Source organism: Salvelinus alpinus, chromosome 30, assembly GCF_045679555.1.
Source record: "Salvelinus alpinus chromosome 30, SLU_Salpinus.1, whole genome shotgun sequence".
Taxonomy (NCBI): domain Eukaryota; kingdom Metazoa; phylum Chordata; class Actinopteri; order Salmoniformes; family Salmonidae; genus Salvelinus; species Salvelinus alpinus.
The window spans coordinates 24,204,510-24,224,598 of NC_092115.1; the positions used below are offsets into that span (position 1 = coordinate 24,204,510).

General features: G+C 41.2%; 1 protein-coding gene across 11 annotated transcripts in view; it reads left to right on the forward strand.

Moving 5' to 3' along the window:
- The window catches only part of astn1 (astrotactin 1), a 246,781-nt gene that overhangs the window by 207,945 nt on the left and 18,747 nt on the right, over positions 1-20,089 (forward strand). For 10 of the 11 annotated variants that reach the window (XM_071377340.1, XM_071377341.1, XM_071377346.1 and 7 more), the window contains 3 exons: positions 4,761-5,029; positions 5,973-6,106; positions 6,240-6,391. In XM_071377340.1, the coding sequence (XP_071233441.1) occupies positions 4,761-5,029; positions 5,973-6,106; positions 6,240-6,391 (555 nt within the window). The remainder of the gene's footprint in view (positions 1-4,760; positions 5,030-5,972; positions 6,107-6,239; positions 6,392-20,089) is intronic. The other variant, XM_071377345.1, reaches the window with a different exon arrangement.

The following is a 20,089-nucleotide window of genomic DNA, read 5'->3' on the forward strand; positions in this document are numbered from 1 at the left end:
TGCATTTTGCTTAGCTGCGTATGGGGCGGCAGGTAGCCTTGGGCCAGTAACTGCGTTGGGCCAGTAACTGAAAGGTTGCTAGATCAAATCCCCGAGCTGTCAAGGTAAAAATATGTCGTTCTGCCCCTGAACAAGACAGTTAACCCACTGTTCCTAGGCCGTCATTGAAAATAAGAATTTGTTCTTAACTGACTTGCCTAGTTAAATAAAGGTTCAAATAAAAAAATAGGTGTAGCAAAGTGTGCCGCTGTGAATTATCAAGGACAAGCAATGTCTGCCTGGGAAGATTTGCCCGTCACAGAGATTTGTTTAAGAGCTCCAATGTATTCTGTTCCTGGTCGGGTTGCACCGTGTAGAAGTATTGCTTTCTGGGGGCACCACATGGCTCACTGCATGTAGTCAAATTTTAGTGATCTTTTTCAAACAGTATCAATATGATATTTTTAAACTCTCTTTGATATGATTTTCCCACCCAGTGCTCTGTGTTGCCTTTGTAGCTTTACTGTCTATTTTAATTCTGTAATGCGTAAGTCAGCTGGAAATCATAATAACAATGTTTTTATTAGCGTCTATTCTCCACAAAATGTAAAAGATTCCCCTATTATTTCGTCCCTTAGTATGGTGAACAAAAGAATCTGCAGTGATATGATCAGTCATATTTTTTATATCCTGCAATGCTGCTAGAAACACTGACTATAGCATCACCTACTGTTGATCTGAGAGTATTTCTCTATGTGGGAGGAAAAGTATTGCATCCCTTGAACAAATTAAATCAAATCGAATCACATTTTCATTGTCACATGCACCGAATACAGTGAAATGCAACTTAACCAACAATGCAGTTTTAAGAAAAATACCCTAAAGAAAAAAACAATAGAAGTAACAAATAATTAAATAGCAGCAGAAAAATAACAATAGTGAGGCTATATACAGGGGGCACCGGTACAGAGTGAATGTGCGGGGGCACTGGTTAGTCGAGGTAATTGAGGTAATATGCACATGTACCGTAGGTAGAGTTATTAAAGTGACTATGCATAGATAATAAACAGGGTAGTAGCAGTAGTGTAAAAAAGGGGGGGGGGGGGGCAATGCAAATAGTCTGGGTAGCCATTTGATTAGATGTTCAGGGGTCTTGGGGGTAGAAGCTGTTTAGAAGCCTCTTGGGCCTAGACTTGGTGCTCCGGTACCGCTTGCTGTGCAGTATCAGAGAGAACAGTCTGTACTGGGCCGTACGCACTACCGTCTGTAGTGCCTTGTGGTCGGAGGCCGAGCACTTGCCATACGAGGCAGTGATGCAACCAGTCAGGATGCTCTTGATGGTGCAGCTGTAGAAACTTTTGAGGATCTGAGGAACAATGCCAAATCTTTTCAGTCTCCTGAGGGGTATAGGTTTTGTCGTGCCCTCTTCACGACTGTCTTGGTGTGCTTGGACCATGTAGTTTGTTGGTGATGTGGACACTAAGGAACTCTTAACCTGCTCTACTACAGCCCTGTCAATGAGAATGGGGGCATGCTCGGTTGTCCTTTTCCTGTAGTCCACAATCATCTCCTTTGTCTTGATCACGTTGAGGGAGAGGTTGTTGTTCTGGCACCTCCCTATAGGCTGTCTCGTCATCGGCAAACTTAATGATGGCCATGCAGTTATGAGTGAAAAGGGAGCACACACCCCTGAGCGGTCCCCATGTTGAGGATCAGCATGGCAGATTTGTTGTTACCTACCCTTACGACCTGGTTGCGGCCCGTCAGGAAGTGCAGGATCCAGTTGCAGAGGGAGGCATTTAGTCGCAGGGTCCTTAGCTTAGTGATGAGCTTTGAAGGCACTATTTTTTTTATTTAACCTTTATTCAGCTAGGCACGTCAGTGGCCGGTTGTGATACAGCTTGGATTTGAACCAGGGTGTCTGTAGTGATGCCTCTAGCACTGAGATGCAGTGTCTTAGACCCCTGCGCCACTCAGGAGCCCTATGGGTCAGCTATGGTGTTGAAAGCTGAGCTGTAGTCAATGAATAGCATTCTCACATAGGTGTTCCTTTTGTCCAGGTGTGAAAGGGCAGTGTGGAGTGCAATAGAGATTGCATCATCTGTTGATCTGTTGGGGCGGTATGCAAATTGGAGTGGGTCTCGGGTTTCTGGGATAATGGTGTTGATGTGAGCCATATCCAGCCTTTCAAAGCACTTCATGGCTACAGACGTGAGTGCTACGTGTCGGTAGTCATTTAGGCAGGTTACCTTAGTGTGCTTGGGCACAGGGACTATGGTGGTCTGCTTGAAACATGTTGGTATTACAGACTCAGACAGGGAGATTTTGAAAATGAAGACACTTGCCAGTTGGTCAGCATATGCTCGGAGTACACGTCCTGGTAATCCGTCTGGCCCTGCGGACTTGTGAATGTTGAGCTGTTTAAAGGTCTTACTCACATTGGCCATGGAGTGCGTGATCACACAGTCATCTGGAACAGCTGATGCTCTCATGCTTCTTTCAGTGTTACTTGCCTCAAAACAAGCATAGAAGTAATTTAGCTCATCTGGTAGGCTTGTGTCACTGGGCAGCTAGCGGCTGTGCTTCCCTTTGTAGTCTGTAATAGTTTGCAAATCCTCCCACATCCGACGAGCATCAGAGCGATGTAGTACGATTCGATCTTAGTCCTGTATTGAGTCTTTGCCTGTTTGATGTTTCGTAGGAGGGCATAGCGTGATTTATTATAAGCTTTCGGGTTAGAGTCCCGCTACTTGAAAGTGGCAGCTCTACCCTTTGGCTCAGTGCGGATGTTGCGTGTAATCCATGGCTTCTGGTTGGGGTATGTACGTACAGTCACTGTGGGGATGATGTCATCGATGCAGTTATTGATGAAGCCAGTGACTGATGTGGTGTACTCCTCAATGCCATCGGAAGAATCCCAGAACATATTCCAGTCTGTGCTAGCAAAACAGTCCTGAACACCCGTCCTGAACACCAACTTTTTCCGAGTGATAACACATTCTGTCTGGTCTATACTGTGTCAAATAATCTTCAAATCCTCACCTTGCCAACATCTTGTAATTGGTACCAATCTGACTGTCAGAAACGGGAAGCATCCAACACAATTTAGATTAAAAGTTTCTTATTTTCCTAGAGACGTGCTCAAGGTGGGCTGCAGATGACAGGATTTTCCTCTGCTTTCTCATCCCGAGACCCTGTATGGAATGTATGGAATTTAATGGGATGTTTTCTCCTTTCCTTGAAAGTGATTTGTCTTTGCAGCCTTATCTTGATATTCATTATGTTTGTCTGGGTGATGAGGTAGAGCAGCATGTCAAAGCAAAATGGTGTATGTGTGCATGCGTGCATGACATATTTAAGTGCGTGTGTGTGTGTGCACGTAAGAGAGAGTGTTTAAAATATATGTATTGTTGTGTATTAATGTATTTTTGGTTCTCCAAAATCATTTAAATATCCAGAGTGATTCTCTGAGTCGATTTCCTTAAGCATTGATCCACTATTTTACTCCAAAGCCTAAAAGTCAACGCCAATCTCCTAACTCAAGTTGTCCTTATAAAACTGCCACCGTTAACATCCTGCATGTCACGTGAAAACGGTCAGACGTGACCTGAGTCTCACAACAGCTGTGTTTGACATGGACAGAGTGCATGCTATGGCTCCAGGCACAGACCCTCTCTCTTTGATTAATCATGCACTGTCACGACCCACAGAGGGCCACCGTACCCCCTCAGGCCTGACCATGGTCGTCCCAAATGGAATCATATTCCTTATAGTGCAAGTAAGTACTGCACAAAATAGGGAATAAGGTGTCATTTGGGACATACCCACCAGAGGTCCAGCTTGTCACGAATTGATGACGACTGACATGCCCTGCTAGTTGATCAGCAGCATATAAAGTACATTCATAGCTGAGCTTAATCACTCAAACTGCACCCAGGCCCGGACCAAACGCCCATGGCAAGCCCACCATTGTCATGTGTGTCACACTTTAAGGGCAATGTGATCTATGAATAAGTGGGCAAACCCCATCTTTCTGATCGTTTCTAATGATTATGGAAGTTGAATGATGTTGTAGCACGTTAGAACTCACTTGGCCCTGAAAGCTTGAACTGAGGGCAGTGATGTGTCCTCTTGTTTGAGTGATGGCCATCTACTCTTATTCATTGATATACAAACAAAGTGAGGTGTGTATTCTGATTTAGTTTTATATCTCGATCCCATTCTAAGATATGAACTACATTATGTGGGAGTGTAAAGGGTGACTTTGTGTGTGTATTTCTCCCCCTTACCCGGTTGGCTCATAAAGCCATGTCTCATTTCATCAAAGCCAGCTCCCCGCTACTGGCTATTCCTCAGTTGCCTGTTGAGCTTTTAAATTGCCTGTGTATGCACACGACTCAGCAGTATGAAGGAATGGTAATTTGAATGCTTTTTAAGAGAAAAAGTGGCAAAGCTTTGCATTTAATAACGCAACTTGCTCTTCAGAGTTGTCTTTGAAGATGCCAGCAGGCCAGCACTGCCCAAAGTGCATTTGAGAGAACAGCATAATAAATAGAATGGAATGCAGTGCCAGTTTTGAGGGAAATGCAATGTGTGGATATATCCCAACCTGAATCGTGATGATAACTCACATTTGTATTGAAAAATAACACCTATAACTTCTCTATTTTGTAAATGCTGACAAGATTTCAAATGTTGTTTGTAACAATATGTGTTATTCAGTTATGTCAATAAATCCTAATATCCAAAGCCCACAGTAACTATAACTATGCCCTTTTCAGGGAATTTCCCATCAGAAGAGTCAGAGGAGCGTGACAAGGAGCCCCGGACCCTGACCTACCCAGCATACATCGCCAGCCTGCTGGACTCCGGTGCCAAGCGCATGGCGGTGGGGGTTCGCATGGACTGCAGCAGCCAGGGCCAGTGCCCGTACTCCTGCCACCTCTGCCATATGAGCCCTGGGCCTGGGCGTCCAGCCGAGCCTGTCCTGCTCCAGATCACTAAGGCCACCCCGCTCTACGAGCTGGTCTCCAACAACGAGACCTACCAGGCACTGAAAACCTTGGTTTACTCTCTTTTTCACCGATTTATGCAGACATAGTCAAATCTTCATGATCAGAGTGGATTCCTAAAATCGTAAATAAACTAAAGTGATACTGCCAAGAGCAGTATGCACATTGTTTTGTCTTTGAAGATATCATAAAATGATTCCCATGCACCTGTAACAAACAACCTAAGATGTGCTTTTCCAATTATTTTATTCAGAGCATAAAAGAACATTCACCACCAATAATTTGATGTCAATTTATACATTTAATCATGCAGTGAGAGAACCCCTTGTTTTGGGAGTGTACCACAGCAAAACACATAAGCTAGTTGTTTGGCAATGGCGGTCGCAAAATATGCTGCTCTCTGACTTGAAAATGTTGGGAAATCGTGTAGTGTATACCAGACATAAGCCTACATCAGTATGTCAAACTGTGAAAAGATAAGCTAGAGCAGTGGTTCTGAACTAGTTTTGCCTCGGGACCCAAACTGAACCAGGTTTTCTCAGTCGCATCATGAAAACTCTTCGCCAAAATACATTCTGGAAAACTATTTTTAATGCTTTATTGATAGTAAATGTAGCAATTATATGACAATGTAAAATAGGAAATAATTATTGATTAAGAATGTTATTAAGCTCACTGGTTTGAGACCACAACATCAACCAAATACGCTAAATAGCGCTGCTAATAGCTCTATATTGATATACTGTGATTAAAGAAATGCTTTTAAGATACTAAATGATTTCACTTTCTACCTGGTTTTAGTCATTTAAGTATTTTTTTATTAAAGAAAAACTGACACATACAAAACCTCCAATCCACCAGTTGAGAATCGCTAAACTAGAGGAAGACTGCATGACCCCCTAGAGGGGCAGATGATATTGATGCCAAGGCTCAGGTTGTGTGTGATATTGACAGTGTTTGCTCCATCCTATCTCTTTGCAGGCACTGCAGGAGGCCATGATGAGCATGCTGTGGTGTTCTGGGAAAGGTGACGTCATCGATGACTGGTGCCGTTGCGACTCGAACGCATTCGGGACGGACGGCCTGCCAACATGTGCCCCTCTCCCCCAGCCTAGGTTAGTCACTCAAAACAATCAGTTTACACAACTTTATAAACACAAATAAGATTGTATGTATTGATATCTAAAGATGAGCTTGTCTTGTCATGATTTGTGGAGTTAGGTGTCACTCTCTTTATTTCTCTACCAGGCTCAGGTTGTCCCACTCCTATGAGCCCAGCAGTTCATTGGTCATCATGGAATGGAATCACACTGAGCCACTAATTGGGGTGCGGATTGTTGATTACCTCATCAGCCAGGAGAAGGTGACAGAGAGGACAGACCACTCCAAAGTGGAGACAGGTACATCCCTTGAGGAATTATGGTATTTATGTTAATTTCATACATTATGCCCATGTTTAAATACACAAACAGCTGTGTATGGTTACGTAATGTAGTGGCAAGGAAAGGCAACTTCAAACTATATGTTACCACAGCAAATGCTAGATGCTTAGAATGATTTACATTTTTCCTGTTGTAGTTTTGCATGTAACCACAAGATGGTGATCAATGGTAATAGTAGTGTGGCCTGCATTCACTTAGAGCACCTGAACGTTGTTAAGCTTGAAATAGGTTGCTTTTCTGACAAACATATGATGAGAAAAATGATTGACCAATGAAACTGATGAGTCTGACATACTGAAAATGACTTATGAAGTACAAATCACTCAACACTATAACTTTTAGTTTTTAGTGTTTTTAAATCCTTATGGAATGATTGGTGGATTGATTGATTGCTTCAAAGCACACACCTTAAATGTCAAACATGGGTAGTGGAATGGAGGTATGCAGACAGTACAGATCTGGGACCACCTAGGAGAAAGGGAAAGATATCTGGAAGGAACGTTGTCGGGAGGAGTGGTTCTGATTTAAGCATTCAGTCTCCTGTCAGATTAAACCCCCCGAAAAAGAATGTGGTGAATAACCTTCAGATGAACGTACTAGAACTCCAGTGATCCTCTCTGGGCCTCTTCTCTCTGGAAATGCTCTCCATTTTATCTCACAGATCCAGGCTTGTTTTATCCCGGCATCTAATGTGATACACATACTGTTGCCTTATGCTCAAGGCCATACTGTGTACTATGGAATTGTTCATAACGTAATATGATCGAAATCTATAGCTACAATTTTAACATATGCATTTTGTTAGGCGAAAATGCCTTATGTTGCGCTATGGAATTGTTCATAATGTAATATGATCGAATCCTATAGCTACACTTCTAACATATGCATTTTGTTAGACGAAAAACTCTTATGTTGTTCACTGTCTCTATAGTTTTATTTGTATAATAAAATATTGGACTTGAATATAAGTCCATAATATATTATGGCATCAATATGATATCATCTAGCTTGTCTTGATGCTAACAGGTTTCATTTAGTATTAATTAAAAGTGACATTGATTGCATGGAGCCACCAGCCAAAACAGAACAAATCCATCAAGATGTGCAGATGGGAATGTTTTCTTTCTATCGATTGAAACATTTGTCTGTGTTAGATTTTTGATGAATTATCTGATTAGTTTTGCACCTGCTGCATATCCCAAGTTATCCTGGTGATGCAACACCACAGTGACACATTTCAACCAAACTTATTGTCGTTTCACGTAATGTGTCTTTACACCGATCCTCTTGTTTGATTGGCTATATGGCCCTCAGGTTTTGGAATCATTCATCCATGTCCAGAGGGGATATTTCCTTTCCTTTTTCCCATCTGTCCAGTTTGTTTAGAAGTTGTTTATGGCTTCCCCTCTCTCCAGGCTATACTGCCCATCCCAAACCCCAACTTCAAACATGTTGTGGCCACATAAAAATCAAAAGAACAATGTTATATCAAGTCCAAATGTGGGATTGTGAAAAAGTGATCGATGAGGAGGTGCTTTTGTAAGGGCTAAGACTTACTGGAAGGGAAACCAGTTTTTTTGTCTTTCTGTGGACTTAAGCCCTTCATCTCTGTTAGGCCTGGATTTGAATGAAACTCAAAACAGCTTCTTTGTGGTGTTTACTGGAAAGATCTGATTCCATGGAATGTAAAAAGAGATGACTACAGAATCTTACCCCTCTTTTTGTAGAGACTCACATTTTTCCATTTTTCAAAAGAGAACCCAGACAACCGTTTTCTTCATTTACACAAAACAATGGGGTGTTCCTCACGTTGTACTGTACAGTGGTCACTTTCACTCCCCCATAGCCTCGGATTACATTACCCTATATTATAGCTAGATACATATAATATATCATAGCTAATGACTGTAGTCTGGCCCTCTTGACAGGGGCTGGTTGTGTGCTAATCTCACACATAATGGGATTCAGGCACACAACTTGACATCATACCCCTCTCCCAGATGTTGAAGCTGACTAAATCGGAAGTCTGCTTTCAGTCATCACAACTGGGCCAGACTCCATGTGAAAACAAACAGCCGGCCCAGCCAGGCTGATGTCACTGCTTTGATCACCCAATAACGACAGGGTTTACTCAGGGGTCAGTGGGACATGACATCCAATCCGTAAACAGATTACGTGCACCCATGTGCTGCTTGGGGCGGAGTGCCAATCTTCCTCCCCAGCAGGACAAGAGAGCCCCTGAAAGGGATGCATGCCCGTGGTGGAAGGCAAGGTTTCATACCCAAGGAATGTTTCCATGAGCGCTTTGTCGGCTGTTGAGCTCACCTCATATGTTGGGCAAGGTCAGGTGCTAGGGCAGGTGCATTACGGAGGCTGGCACGGGATCTAGGTGGCTTCATAGACCCACACATACGCAGAGAGCAAAAGTCCAGCTGTGAGTAGCGTAGACACTGGCCCCTCACTTGGGCAGGGACAAACTCCGACAGAGTTCATGAGACGTCAAGGGGCTAAGGTCTTTATTGAAGTACACAGTGTTATCCCTGCCATCCAGGACCTTTATTTCAGGCGGTGTCAGAGGAAGGCCCAAAATATTGCCAAAGACTCCAGCCACCCAAGCTATAGACTGTTCACTCTGCTACCGTCCGGCAAACGGTACCGGCTCTCGGACCAACAGGCTCCGAGACAGCATTACCCCCAAGCCATAAGACTGCTAAATAGTAAAATAATGGTACCCAAACTATCTGCACTGACTCTATCTTGCACTGACCCTACGCACACTCACTAGACTAAATATACACACTATTTATACACACTCACAAAGACTACATTGACACTCCCACATAAAACCCACACACATTCACATACACTACATACACACACACACACACATACACACTTTCACACTCATAATTTGCTGCTGCTACTCTGTTCTCTATTTTACTCATATTATTATCTAATCCGATGTCTAGTCACTTTACCCTGCCTTTATGTACACATCTACCACAAATACCTTGTACCCCTGCAGATTGATTTGGTACTGGTACTCCCCGTATATAGCTACATTTTTGTATATTGTATTTTATTCCTCTTGTTACTATTTGACTTTTATTATTATTATTATTTTTAAACTACATCATTGGGAAGGGTTCATAAGAAAGCATTTCACAGTAAAGTCTACACCAGTTGTATTCGGCACATGTGACAAATAAAATTTGATTTGATTTGACATATAATCTATATGTTTAACTTGTGAAAATGACGTGTGTCTGCTTTTTGGTTCATTGAAACTCTTCTCTTACGGTCCACTATTGCAACCTATGTTGTGGCTCCAGAACAGATAAAGAGTAACAGCTTTTATTTAGTTTATTTGAGTTTAGTCATGATGATCTACTTCTTTGGAGATTTACAGCGAAATGACAATCACAACATACAACTAACATTGATGAGGTGAGAGATGTCAAACATAGCAATGCCACAAAAACAACCCTTAAGCTCATAACCACTTTCAGGCCGAGCTCTGACAAGTGGCAACAGCGCACTCTATTCCCAGACAAATATTTACTTTACAAATGAAGTTGAAAGTCAGTGGTCCAGAAGGGATATTAGGAGAGCCAAGAGACAAAGGCGTCCTCACAACAGAGCGGGGAGTTGGACCGCACCATCAAAACCTCCATGTGTTATATGCAAACAAAAGTCATGAGCAAAACACACAGATGTCAGTCCCGCCATGCTACCATGTGGTAAATGGTTCAGACTGCTTTAGACTGCTGTTGAAGCCACTCAAAAACAGAATTAATGCAAGTGTGGTGAGGCTCTATGCATGGCGGGAATTGTTTGAGCCAGAGGAAATACAATTATTTCTAACTGTTCACAGAACTCTTAAGGATTGAAAGGTTTGTCATAAACATATGTTTAATATTGAGTGGTGATAATGTGATTCTTATTTATGATCTACTGTATGACATTAGTAAAGTACTCTTTAGACAGATGAGAAGACCAATACATATTCAGTTCACAATCCAGGACCAAAAACAGATCAACCAATTTGAGAAGATTGTATAAGGTGTTTGTCCCCTCTCAGTCTCCTCTCGACCATATTCACTTTTACGTAAAGTGAGACCCTAAAACATTATGCATTAGGCTATGTTATACATTGTCTTTAATCAGATATCAACTGGGTTTCATCTAACACTCATGTTATGCTCTCCAACAGTGTCATTGCCCTTTTTAAATCTTTTTCACATCATATTTGGGGTTTGGCAGTTTCAGATTCAGCTTTGGAACACATGCAAGTTCAAATTCTATCAGCTTCAGTTCAATGTTGAAATATTTTGCCGGATTTCAAGAACAGGCAATTTATCACATCTCTAAGGCCATAATCGAAGGCAATACAGTATAAATTGTAAGCGGTAAGCGGTTCTATGACGTAAATGGCAGAGGCAGTGTTCTTATCAAAGGCTTTTTTGTGAGAAAGTCTACGCAGATTGAAATGTTCTTCCTCCCTCTATCCAAGCAACTTCACTTTTAAAAATGACACCACCTCCCCCCTACTTCAATTAGAGCTTTGTTTCCTCTGTTTCTCTGAAAAAGACAATACGTTCCATGTGGGAGATCAAGTCTGTTAATCATTTTTAGCCAGGAAGTGCCAAGAAGCAATGCTCTACAAACTGTTGTTGTCCATCTCTTGCCTTTTGTTAATCAAAGTAGACAACAAGAGCCAGATGTTATTTGTTGAGTCTTTACGGAGCTGCCAAGTCTGCTGGTACCTAGCAGTTGCTGTTTTAATAGAACTGGTAAAATTCCCAGCGTTTTGGACATGGGGGAACTTATGTGATGGATTAGGGAATTTTCAGGTTTAATTGTTTACCTGTTTATTAAACAAAAGAGTCTCTGTTTGTGTGTGTTCAGGCCCTAGGTCTTTCTTTCACTCCCCGTCTTTCCCTTTAAATCACTCATTTATTTTTCTCTCTTTTATGAAAAAATTGCGGACAGTGACGCGTTCAGAATCTGCATCTTAGCAGAATCAATGTCTATGTTCATGTAGCGACGATTGAGACTTGAGTTGGAGATTAAATGTGACACTTTAGTACAGAATCCAAGTGGATTCACGTGGGAAACATTGTTAAAATGCTCCAGGACCAGACTACTGATATCTAATGTGCCAAAGTAAACTCTCTCTCGTGTTGCTTCTTCATCGTCATCTAGCCTATCTGTTCATGGGATGCACCTTTTGTCACAATATTGTTTTGAACATTTGTTTTAGGACTGACGCCTGACTGAGCATTCTACTCAATGCAAACTAATTGCCCCTTGGGGATTAATAAAGTTGTATTGTATTGTCAATTGATGCTGATGAAGATTTCATCAAAAGTGCATTACAGTGGCTTGGAAATACAATTGCATTTCTAAAGGAGGCAGATAATAGTAGAAAACCCTTTTGTCATCATTGTGATGTCGCCAGAATGACTTTAGGTGCAGTATAACGTTAGCTAGTTAGTTAAGATTGAGGGGAGACCAGCGGATTTTAGCTGGCTAATGTTAGCATTGATAGCTATTTTTGACTAACTTTGCCAGCTAAAGTAAATTTGACTGCATAAAAATAATGGAAAAATTGTTTCCTACAAAATATTTTCTTACTTCAGCAATGTCATCGTATTTCCAGGCCACTAATGAAACAGTCCTTAACCCCCATTCAGAATGACTGGCCATCAGTCAACTTTTGGGCACTACTATAGCAGAGAGCGACTTGAGAACGTTCATAACAATGGCATGATGCTACCGAGTGACGGAGGTGCAACCCAGGAATTCCCTTGTCAGACTCGGATTAGTCACTACTCCTCAGTAGCTCTTTCCCATTATAATACATTTGATAAATAAATAAATGTGTTGAATGGGTATGAAAGCAACTACACATGTATTCCCTTATGCAAAATATGGCAGGTTGGCATGGTCCTGGTCCATCTATAACTTTCTTATGCAAATGTCTCAAATCACATATGTTAGTAAAATATATTTTTCCAGGAATACCACTTCACATGCTATCTGACTCTGTCTCTCTACAAGATATCATGGGCTAGTCAGAATCTATTGTCAGCCTCAGCTGATGTGAGAGGGATAAATGCACTTTGGTTTCCTCTGAATTCATCGAAAATCACACAATACTTGGTGATTTGTATAGAAGCCTCGCATGTGACTAGATCAGGTTGCATGTGAACCTCTGGTTAAAGCAATTCAAAATAAAATTGCGAGAGGATTATTTCATACCGCTTAGGATTCTTACATTTCGACCAGTTGACAAGATAATGAGGCCTTGGACAATGACAGCACAGTGGACTCATCGTTAGCTCATTATTTTGAGCATGTTCCCACACAGTTTAGCATAGACAGCACAACGCTGATCATTAGCCACTCGCAATGGATTTGAACTTAGTTGAGTTATTTTAGATTATCCATACCCTCATGTATCCCTCTGCATATGTAATACACACCTGCAGTACATTGTGCTTTATAGTATCTTTTACTTTCAATTTTGTACACTAGCTTCAGACAACTGAAAATACAATATCTTTGGTTATGGAAAATATATTTCACAGCGGTTTAGATGGTACAATGATTCTCTACACTATACTTGCTTATTTCGTCACAAAAACTGAAGTTAGGCAAACTATTAGAATTTTTGCAAACAGGAAATGCCGGAGCAATTTCTGCATAGTGAATCTTTAAAGACAAACGTTCAGATAATTAGTAGGAAAACCTTTTGTCATCATTGTGATGTCGCCAGATTGACTTCAGATGCAGTATAACATTCACTAGCTTGCTAAGATTGAGGGGAGACCACCAGATTTTAGCTAGCTAACATTAGCATTGCTATTTTTGACAAACTTTGCTAAATAATGACACATTGTCACCTGTCTAAAGTAAATTGAATACATACAAATGATTGTCATTCAGCTGTGGTTGTTTACATTAGCATTATCTGATTGCTCAGAGAAACCACTGTTCCAAAAGGTTTTAAGTGAATTATGGGTTGACTCAGCTTCTGAGGTTTTGCAGTCAGTTTTGCAGAATTGGTTCCTCTAGCCAATATAATTTACTCCAATAGTTAATCGGACAGGTGCTGAAGATGGCTGAGCGTTCTTCACATCGGGTCCCTAATTACGACTGGATTCCCCATATGGACCATCTAGACAAGAGAAGAGTGTGAGAGAAGGCATGGAAAATTATCAATCAAGCAATCACTCCCAGTATGGTGGACTTAATTAATTACGATCATTGGCAATAGAGCTCGACAGCTTATAGTCCTAAAAAACTAAAATGAGTTACCTCTGGTTCGTTCAGCCATTCCTATGTGGGAAATTAATGGGGACAGAATGGGGTTTTGGGATAAACACCGAAAATAAGGTCTTGAGGTTAACACAGGCTTAGGAGAGTTTATACATTTTGTTCCATGAGATACTATCGTTAACATGACCTTTTATGAATTAAGCCTTTATGTGCTTGTTTTGATATAAATTCACAAAAAAAGTAACGTTAGCTGACGAGGATCATATCATAGAACAAAATGTATAAGATGTTTATCACAGACCTTATTTTCGTTGTTTATCCATAAACCCTCCCAAAAAAACAGTCATTTCCCCATAGGCTTTGGCCAACGGAGTTAGTGCCTACAAAAATACCCCATTACTATTGCTCTCTATGGCAACAGTGATGGTTATTTCAATCACTGGATCATGTCAATGGAGGGTTATCTGCAGGGGATGAGAGTGAAAAAGAAATGCAACTGCCCTGGTCCTAAAGAATGTCACGGAAATATTTTGTTAACACCACAAGATTTTGGTTGATCCCACTATCCCAGTTCTCTTACAACGAGAAATATGATTAAGCTCAGATTCTGGACCATGATGAATAGAGGATTATGGGAGTCTTGTTGTGTAGCATTTTTTGGGCAGAATGTTAGATTTATAAAGAGATGGTGCATGTAAAACACTATTTTGAAGGATAACTTTAGAAGGATCATAACTTGGCATTGCTAAGCAGTGAATAGCCTGATATGAAGTAATAGATCACTTTTGATAGCTATTACGAGCAATCCAAGTGGTATGAGAAAGTACCTGTCAGGACTAAAGCCATATCTATTTATTTTTGCTGTCTGTCAAAAATCAGGAAGCCAATAGCGCTTTTCAATTCTGATGTCCATAAAAGGGCTGCACACAATGCTGTACAGTTGCATGTTGTGTGTAGGCAGGCCTATGTAATTCGATTAAGATAGCATGAATGTTTTAACCCTTTCCTGCAGTCAATGACCAAAAGCGTCCTCTTTGGCCTCATGGGTAAAAATCCCAAAATCCGCAATATCTGAACCTTTGTGTATTTCATTTTGCTAAATGGACAATCACATTATTATTACATAGCCATGCGAATATGTAATTTAATGCTTGTAATGCCCCCTATTCTGCAATTACTGCGTCCAAAATACCCCAGTCGACTGCAGTTACTGCACTTTTACTGCTGTTTCAAAACCGTGTGAGACTGTTGACTGTATTAGCCGTCTACCAACTCAAAACAGTTGTCTTTTCCAACAACTCCCATTTTAACACTGAATGATTTAAAGTGTTTATTTCAGGTTGAATATCGAACAACCCTGGTCCTTCACACAGTTCATTGGCGGACTGGCAAACACAACAGCTGCTAGCTGCATTTCTTTCATTTTTTATTTGTTTGCTTCATTTCTCATTGGCTGGCTAGCAAGATCACCAATTCAATATTTAAAAACATGTCTACATAACTTATACATTCCTGAGTTCACAAATAGTTTATTTGTTCATCTAAACAACTGATGGTGAGAAGCTAATTTTAGCTAGTTAGCAAGCAAACACTGATACATCATCTTACTTTGTGAACATTCCCTTCTGTTGTATTGGCCTACTGCTTTCGGCAACTGTGCGTCTTTGTCAAAACATTTTATAGTTATCAAACTTATCGGTGGCACATTTGCCATCTACCCGCCAAATATGTCCGCCAGCTTTTTGGGGGGTGCAAGAATACAACGTTTTAGTATGTCAAAAAAATAAATAAATTAAAGTCTGCTTTAAATCAGAATGTCCTACTGCATTCTTCTCTTCATCTAGTGTGAATTTGCTGCACACTATACAGTAGATAGGTTAGCTGACAATGTCACGAAAATGATGCACGTGATTCAATGGGGCAGAAGTCCATGTGTTGTTGTGATTCTGGATTGCCAGATAGCTAGCAACAATGACAAGAAGCTGTCATGTGGGGAATCGTAGGTGGCTTGTTTCAGCTCTTTTTTATCTTGTTCTTGATATCATGTCTTGTTTTGACTGATGTCATGTCTCTGCTAATATGGCCAAAATTCTCTAACTAGCTAACCAACAACTGTAACAATGTATTTGAGAGACAACAAATCGCTAATAGTGCAAATGCATTTATATTTTCAATAAACATTCGAGACGAAATGTAGTTTACAGGCTGTCAACCATCTAAGCCAACCCCGTCTGTTTTGCCACATCGTTGCACATGTGTCAGTTATGTTGCTAAACAATGAACCAATCTATCGAGGAGAAAACATTTATTTTCAGACCTACCTTTGTTTGACAACAGCTGAACATCAGATACGGGGACAGGCTGTACCAAAATGAACAAATGGCTGGGAACAACCTTCTTGTCAGTTTGGATAAGCCTTGAATGTTGATATTTGTTGCTCACAGCATACATTTCTACTAAACAGTATGTTCTAAATCATATGTAGTATGGTTAGTACATTTAGTTATATGAAGTACCCTAAGCTAGAAAGATTTTTAACTAAACAAATAGATCCAGCTCACATAAAATATCTGCAATACATTGCCAAAATATATACACTGCTCAAAAAAATAAAGGGAACACTTAAACAACACAATGTAACTCCAAGTCAATCACACTTCTGTGAAATCAAACTGTCCACTTAGGAAGCAACACTGATTGACAATAAATTTCACATGCTGTTGTGCAAATGGAATAGACAAAAGGTGGAAATTCTAGGCAATTAGCAAGACACCCCCAATAAAGGAGTGATTCTGCAGGTGGTGACCACAGACCACTTCTCAGTTCCTATGCTTCCTGGCTGATGTTTTGGTCACTTTTGAATGCTGGCGGTGCTTTCACTCTAGTGAAAAGGAGGAGCACTGCCAGAGCCCTGCAAAAGGACCTCCAGCAGGCCACAAATGTGCATGTGTCAGCATATGGTCTCACAAGGGGTCTGAGGATCTCATCTCGGTACCTAATGGCAGTCAGGCTACCTCTGGCGAGCACATGGAGGGCTGTGCGGCCCCACAAAGAAATGCCACCCCACACCATGACTGACCCACCGCCAAACCGGTCATGCTGGAGGATGTTGCAGGCAGCAGAACGTTCTTCACGGCGTCTCCAGACTCTGTCACGTCTGTCACATGTGCTCATGTGCTCAGTGTGAACCTGCTATCATCTGTGAAGAGCACAGGGCGCCAGTGGCGAATTTGCCAATCTTGGTGTTCTCTGGCAAATGCCAAATGTCCTGCACGGTGTTGGGCTGTAAGCACAACCCCCACCTGTGGACGTCGGGCCCTCATACCACCCTCATGGAGTCTGTTTCTGACCGTTTGAGCAGACACATGCACATTTGTGGCCTGCTGGAGGTCATTTTGCAGGGCTCTGGCAGTGCTCCTCCTTGCACAAAGGCGGAGGTAGCGGTCCTGCTGCTGTGTTGTTGCCCTCCTACGGCCTCCTCCACGTCTCCTGATGTACTGGCCTGTCTCCTGGTAGCGCTCCATGCTCTGGACACTACGCTGACAGACACAGCAAACCTTCTTGCCACAGCTCGCATTGATGTGCCATCCTGGATGAGCTGCACTACCTGAGCCACTTGTGTGGGTTGTAGACTCCGTCTCATGCTACCACTAGAGTGAAAGCACCGCCAGCATTCAAAAGTGACCAAAACATCAGCCAGGAAGCATAGGAACTGAGAAGTGGTCTGTGGTCACCACCTGTAGAACCACTCCTTTATTGGGGGTGTCTTGCTAATTGCCTATAATTTCCACCTTTTGTCTATTCCATTTGCACAACAGCATGTGAAATTTATTGTCAATCAGTGTTGCTTCCTAAGTGGACAGTTTGATTTCACAGAAGTGTGATTGACTTGGAGTTACATTGTGTTGTTTAAGTGTTCCCTTTATTTTTTTGAGCAGTGTATTTGTTCTCCATTTGACCATATCTGAAAAATGTCATGGCTACGATGTCAACAATCAGGTCTGTGCATAGCCATATTTTATTATTTTAGTCAATTGTTGTATCGTTTTGAGAGACAACCCTTCAGAGGAAGCATCAAGTTTTAGAGTGGTTTTATATCTCAAAGTATATGACAGATGGTTATCTACAGTATGTTGTCATGAAGTGCAAATTTAAACAAATATGGACTCTTACTCTATTCTTAATCCCATTAAAGAATAGAAACGTTTTACATTTGTTTTCTTAGAACAAAACAGCATCCAACCCTCTAACCACTAGGCAGGTAGTCTAGTGGTTAGAGCGTTGGGCCAGTAACCGAAAGGTTGCTGGATAGAGTCCCTGTCGTTCTGCCCCTGAACAAGGTAGTTAACCCACTGTTCCCCTGTAGGCCATCACTGAAAATACAAATGTGTTCTTAACTGACTTGCCTAGTTAAATAAAGGTTAAAAAAAGAAAAAATATGCGAGTACAACTTAAGCGCAACGTAATGTATTTCCACCGTCCCTTCCCAATGGGCTCTAAACAGTACTTTCTTTACGCTAGACAGATATTCCAATTCTAGCAATTAATATGCTAAGTGGTACAATCCTTCACAATGTCACTTTTCATTTCCATCTTTCTGCATTTAAAACCACGCTCCTTTGTAGGTCTCTGTGCAAGTAAAATATTTCTCAGTGACAGCGGTCTTTTTTCAGTGATGTTTTCACTGTTACCTGACCCAATGTTTTTACCAGTTGGTGACCCATATGGGTTGAGCAGGATTCAGGGAGGTCATACAGGATGACCACCTCAGAGAGTATCTTTCCCAGTGAGCTGAAATGCATAGCCCCATAGCAAATGCCCTTTGACACATGCAACACAGCTGGAAAAACACCTTTCCTGCCACTCCTTAATGAGAACAAGCATGGTACAGTGCATTTGGAAAGTATTCACACCCCTTAACTTTTTCCACATTTTGTTAGTTACAGCCTTATTCTAAAATGTATTAAATTTGATTTTTTTTTCTCATCAATCATAATCACAAAGCAAAAACAGGCTTTTAGAAATATTTGTAAATGTACACTACTGGTCAAAAGTTTTAGAGTTTAATTTTTTTTTTTTTTCACTATTTTCTACATTGTAGAATAATAGTGAAGAGATCAAAACTATGAAATAACACATATGGAATCATGTAGTAACCACAAAAGTGTATTTTATATTTGAGATTCTTCAAATAGCCACCCTTTGCCTTGATGACAGCTTTGCACACTCTTGGCATTCTCTCAACCAGCTTCACCTGGAAAGCTTTTCCAACAGTCTTGAAGGAGTTCCCACATATGCTGAGCACTTGTTGGCTGCTTTTCCTTCACTCTGTGGTCCAACCTATCCCAAACCATCTCAATTTGGTCGGGTCGTCTTATGCAGCACTCCATTACTCTCCTTCTTGGTAAAATAGCCCTTACACAGCCCGGAGGTGTGTTTTGGGTCATTGTCCTGTTGAAAAACAAATGATAGTCCCACTAAGCCCAAACCAGATGGGATGGCATATCATTGCAGAATGCTGTGGTAGCCATGCTGGTTAAGTGTGCCTTGAATTCTAAATCAATCACCAGCAAAGAACCATCACACCTCCTCCTCCATGCTTTACAGTGGGAAATCCACATGCGGAGATAATCCGTTCACCCATCCAATCTCAATTTTGGACTCCAGACCAAAGGACAAATGTCCACCGGTCTAATGTCAATTGCTCGTGTTTCTTGGCCCAAGCAAGTCTTTTCTTATTATTGGTGTCCTTTAGTAGTGGTTGCTTTGCAGCAATTCGACCATGAAGGACTAATTCATGCAGTCCCCTCTGAACAGTGGTTGAGGTGTGTTTATTACTTGAACTCTGTGAAGTATTTATTTGGGCTGCAATTTCTGAGGCTGGTAACTCGAATGAACTTATCCTCTGCAGCAGAGGTAACTCTGGGTCTTCCTTTCCTGTGGCGGTCCTCATGGGAGCCAGTTTCATCTGTCTCAAATGCATTAAGAAGGAATGAAATTCCACAAATTAACTTTTAAGGCACACCTGTTAATTGAAATGGATTCTAGGTGACTACCTCATGAAGCTGGTTGAGAGAATGCCAAAAGTGTGCAAAGCTCAAGGTCATCAAGGCAAAGGGTGGCTATTTGAAGAATCTCAAATATATTTTGATTTGTTTAACACCTTTTTGGTTACTACATGATTCCATATGTGTTATTTCATAGTTTTGATGTCTTCACTATGATTCTACAATGTAGAAAATAGTACAAATAAAGAAAAACCCTTGAATGTGTAGGTGTTCTAAAACTTTTGACCGTAAGTGTATAAAAAAACTGCAATATGACATTTGCTTAAGTATCCAGACCATTTACTCAGTACTTTGTTGAAGCACC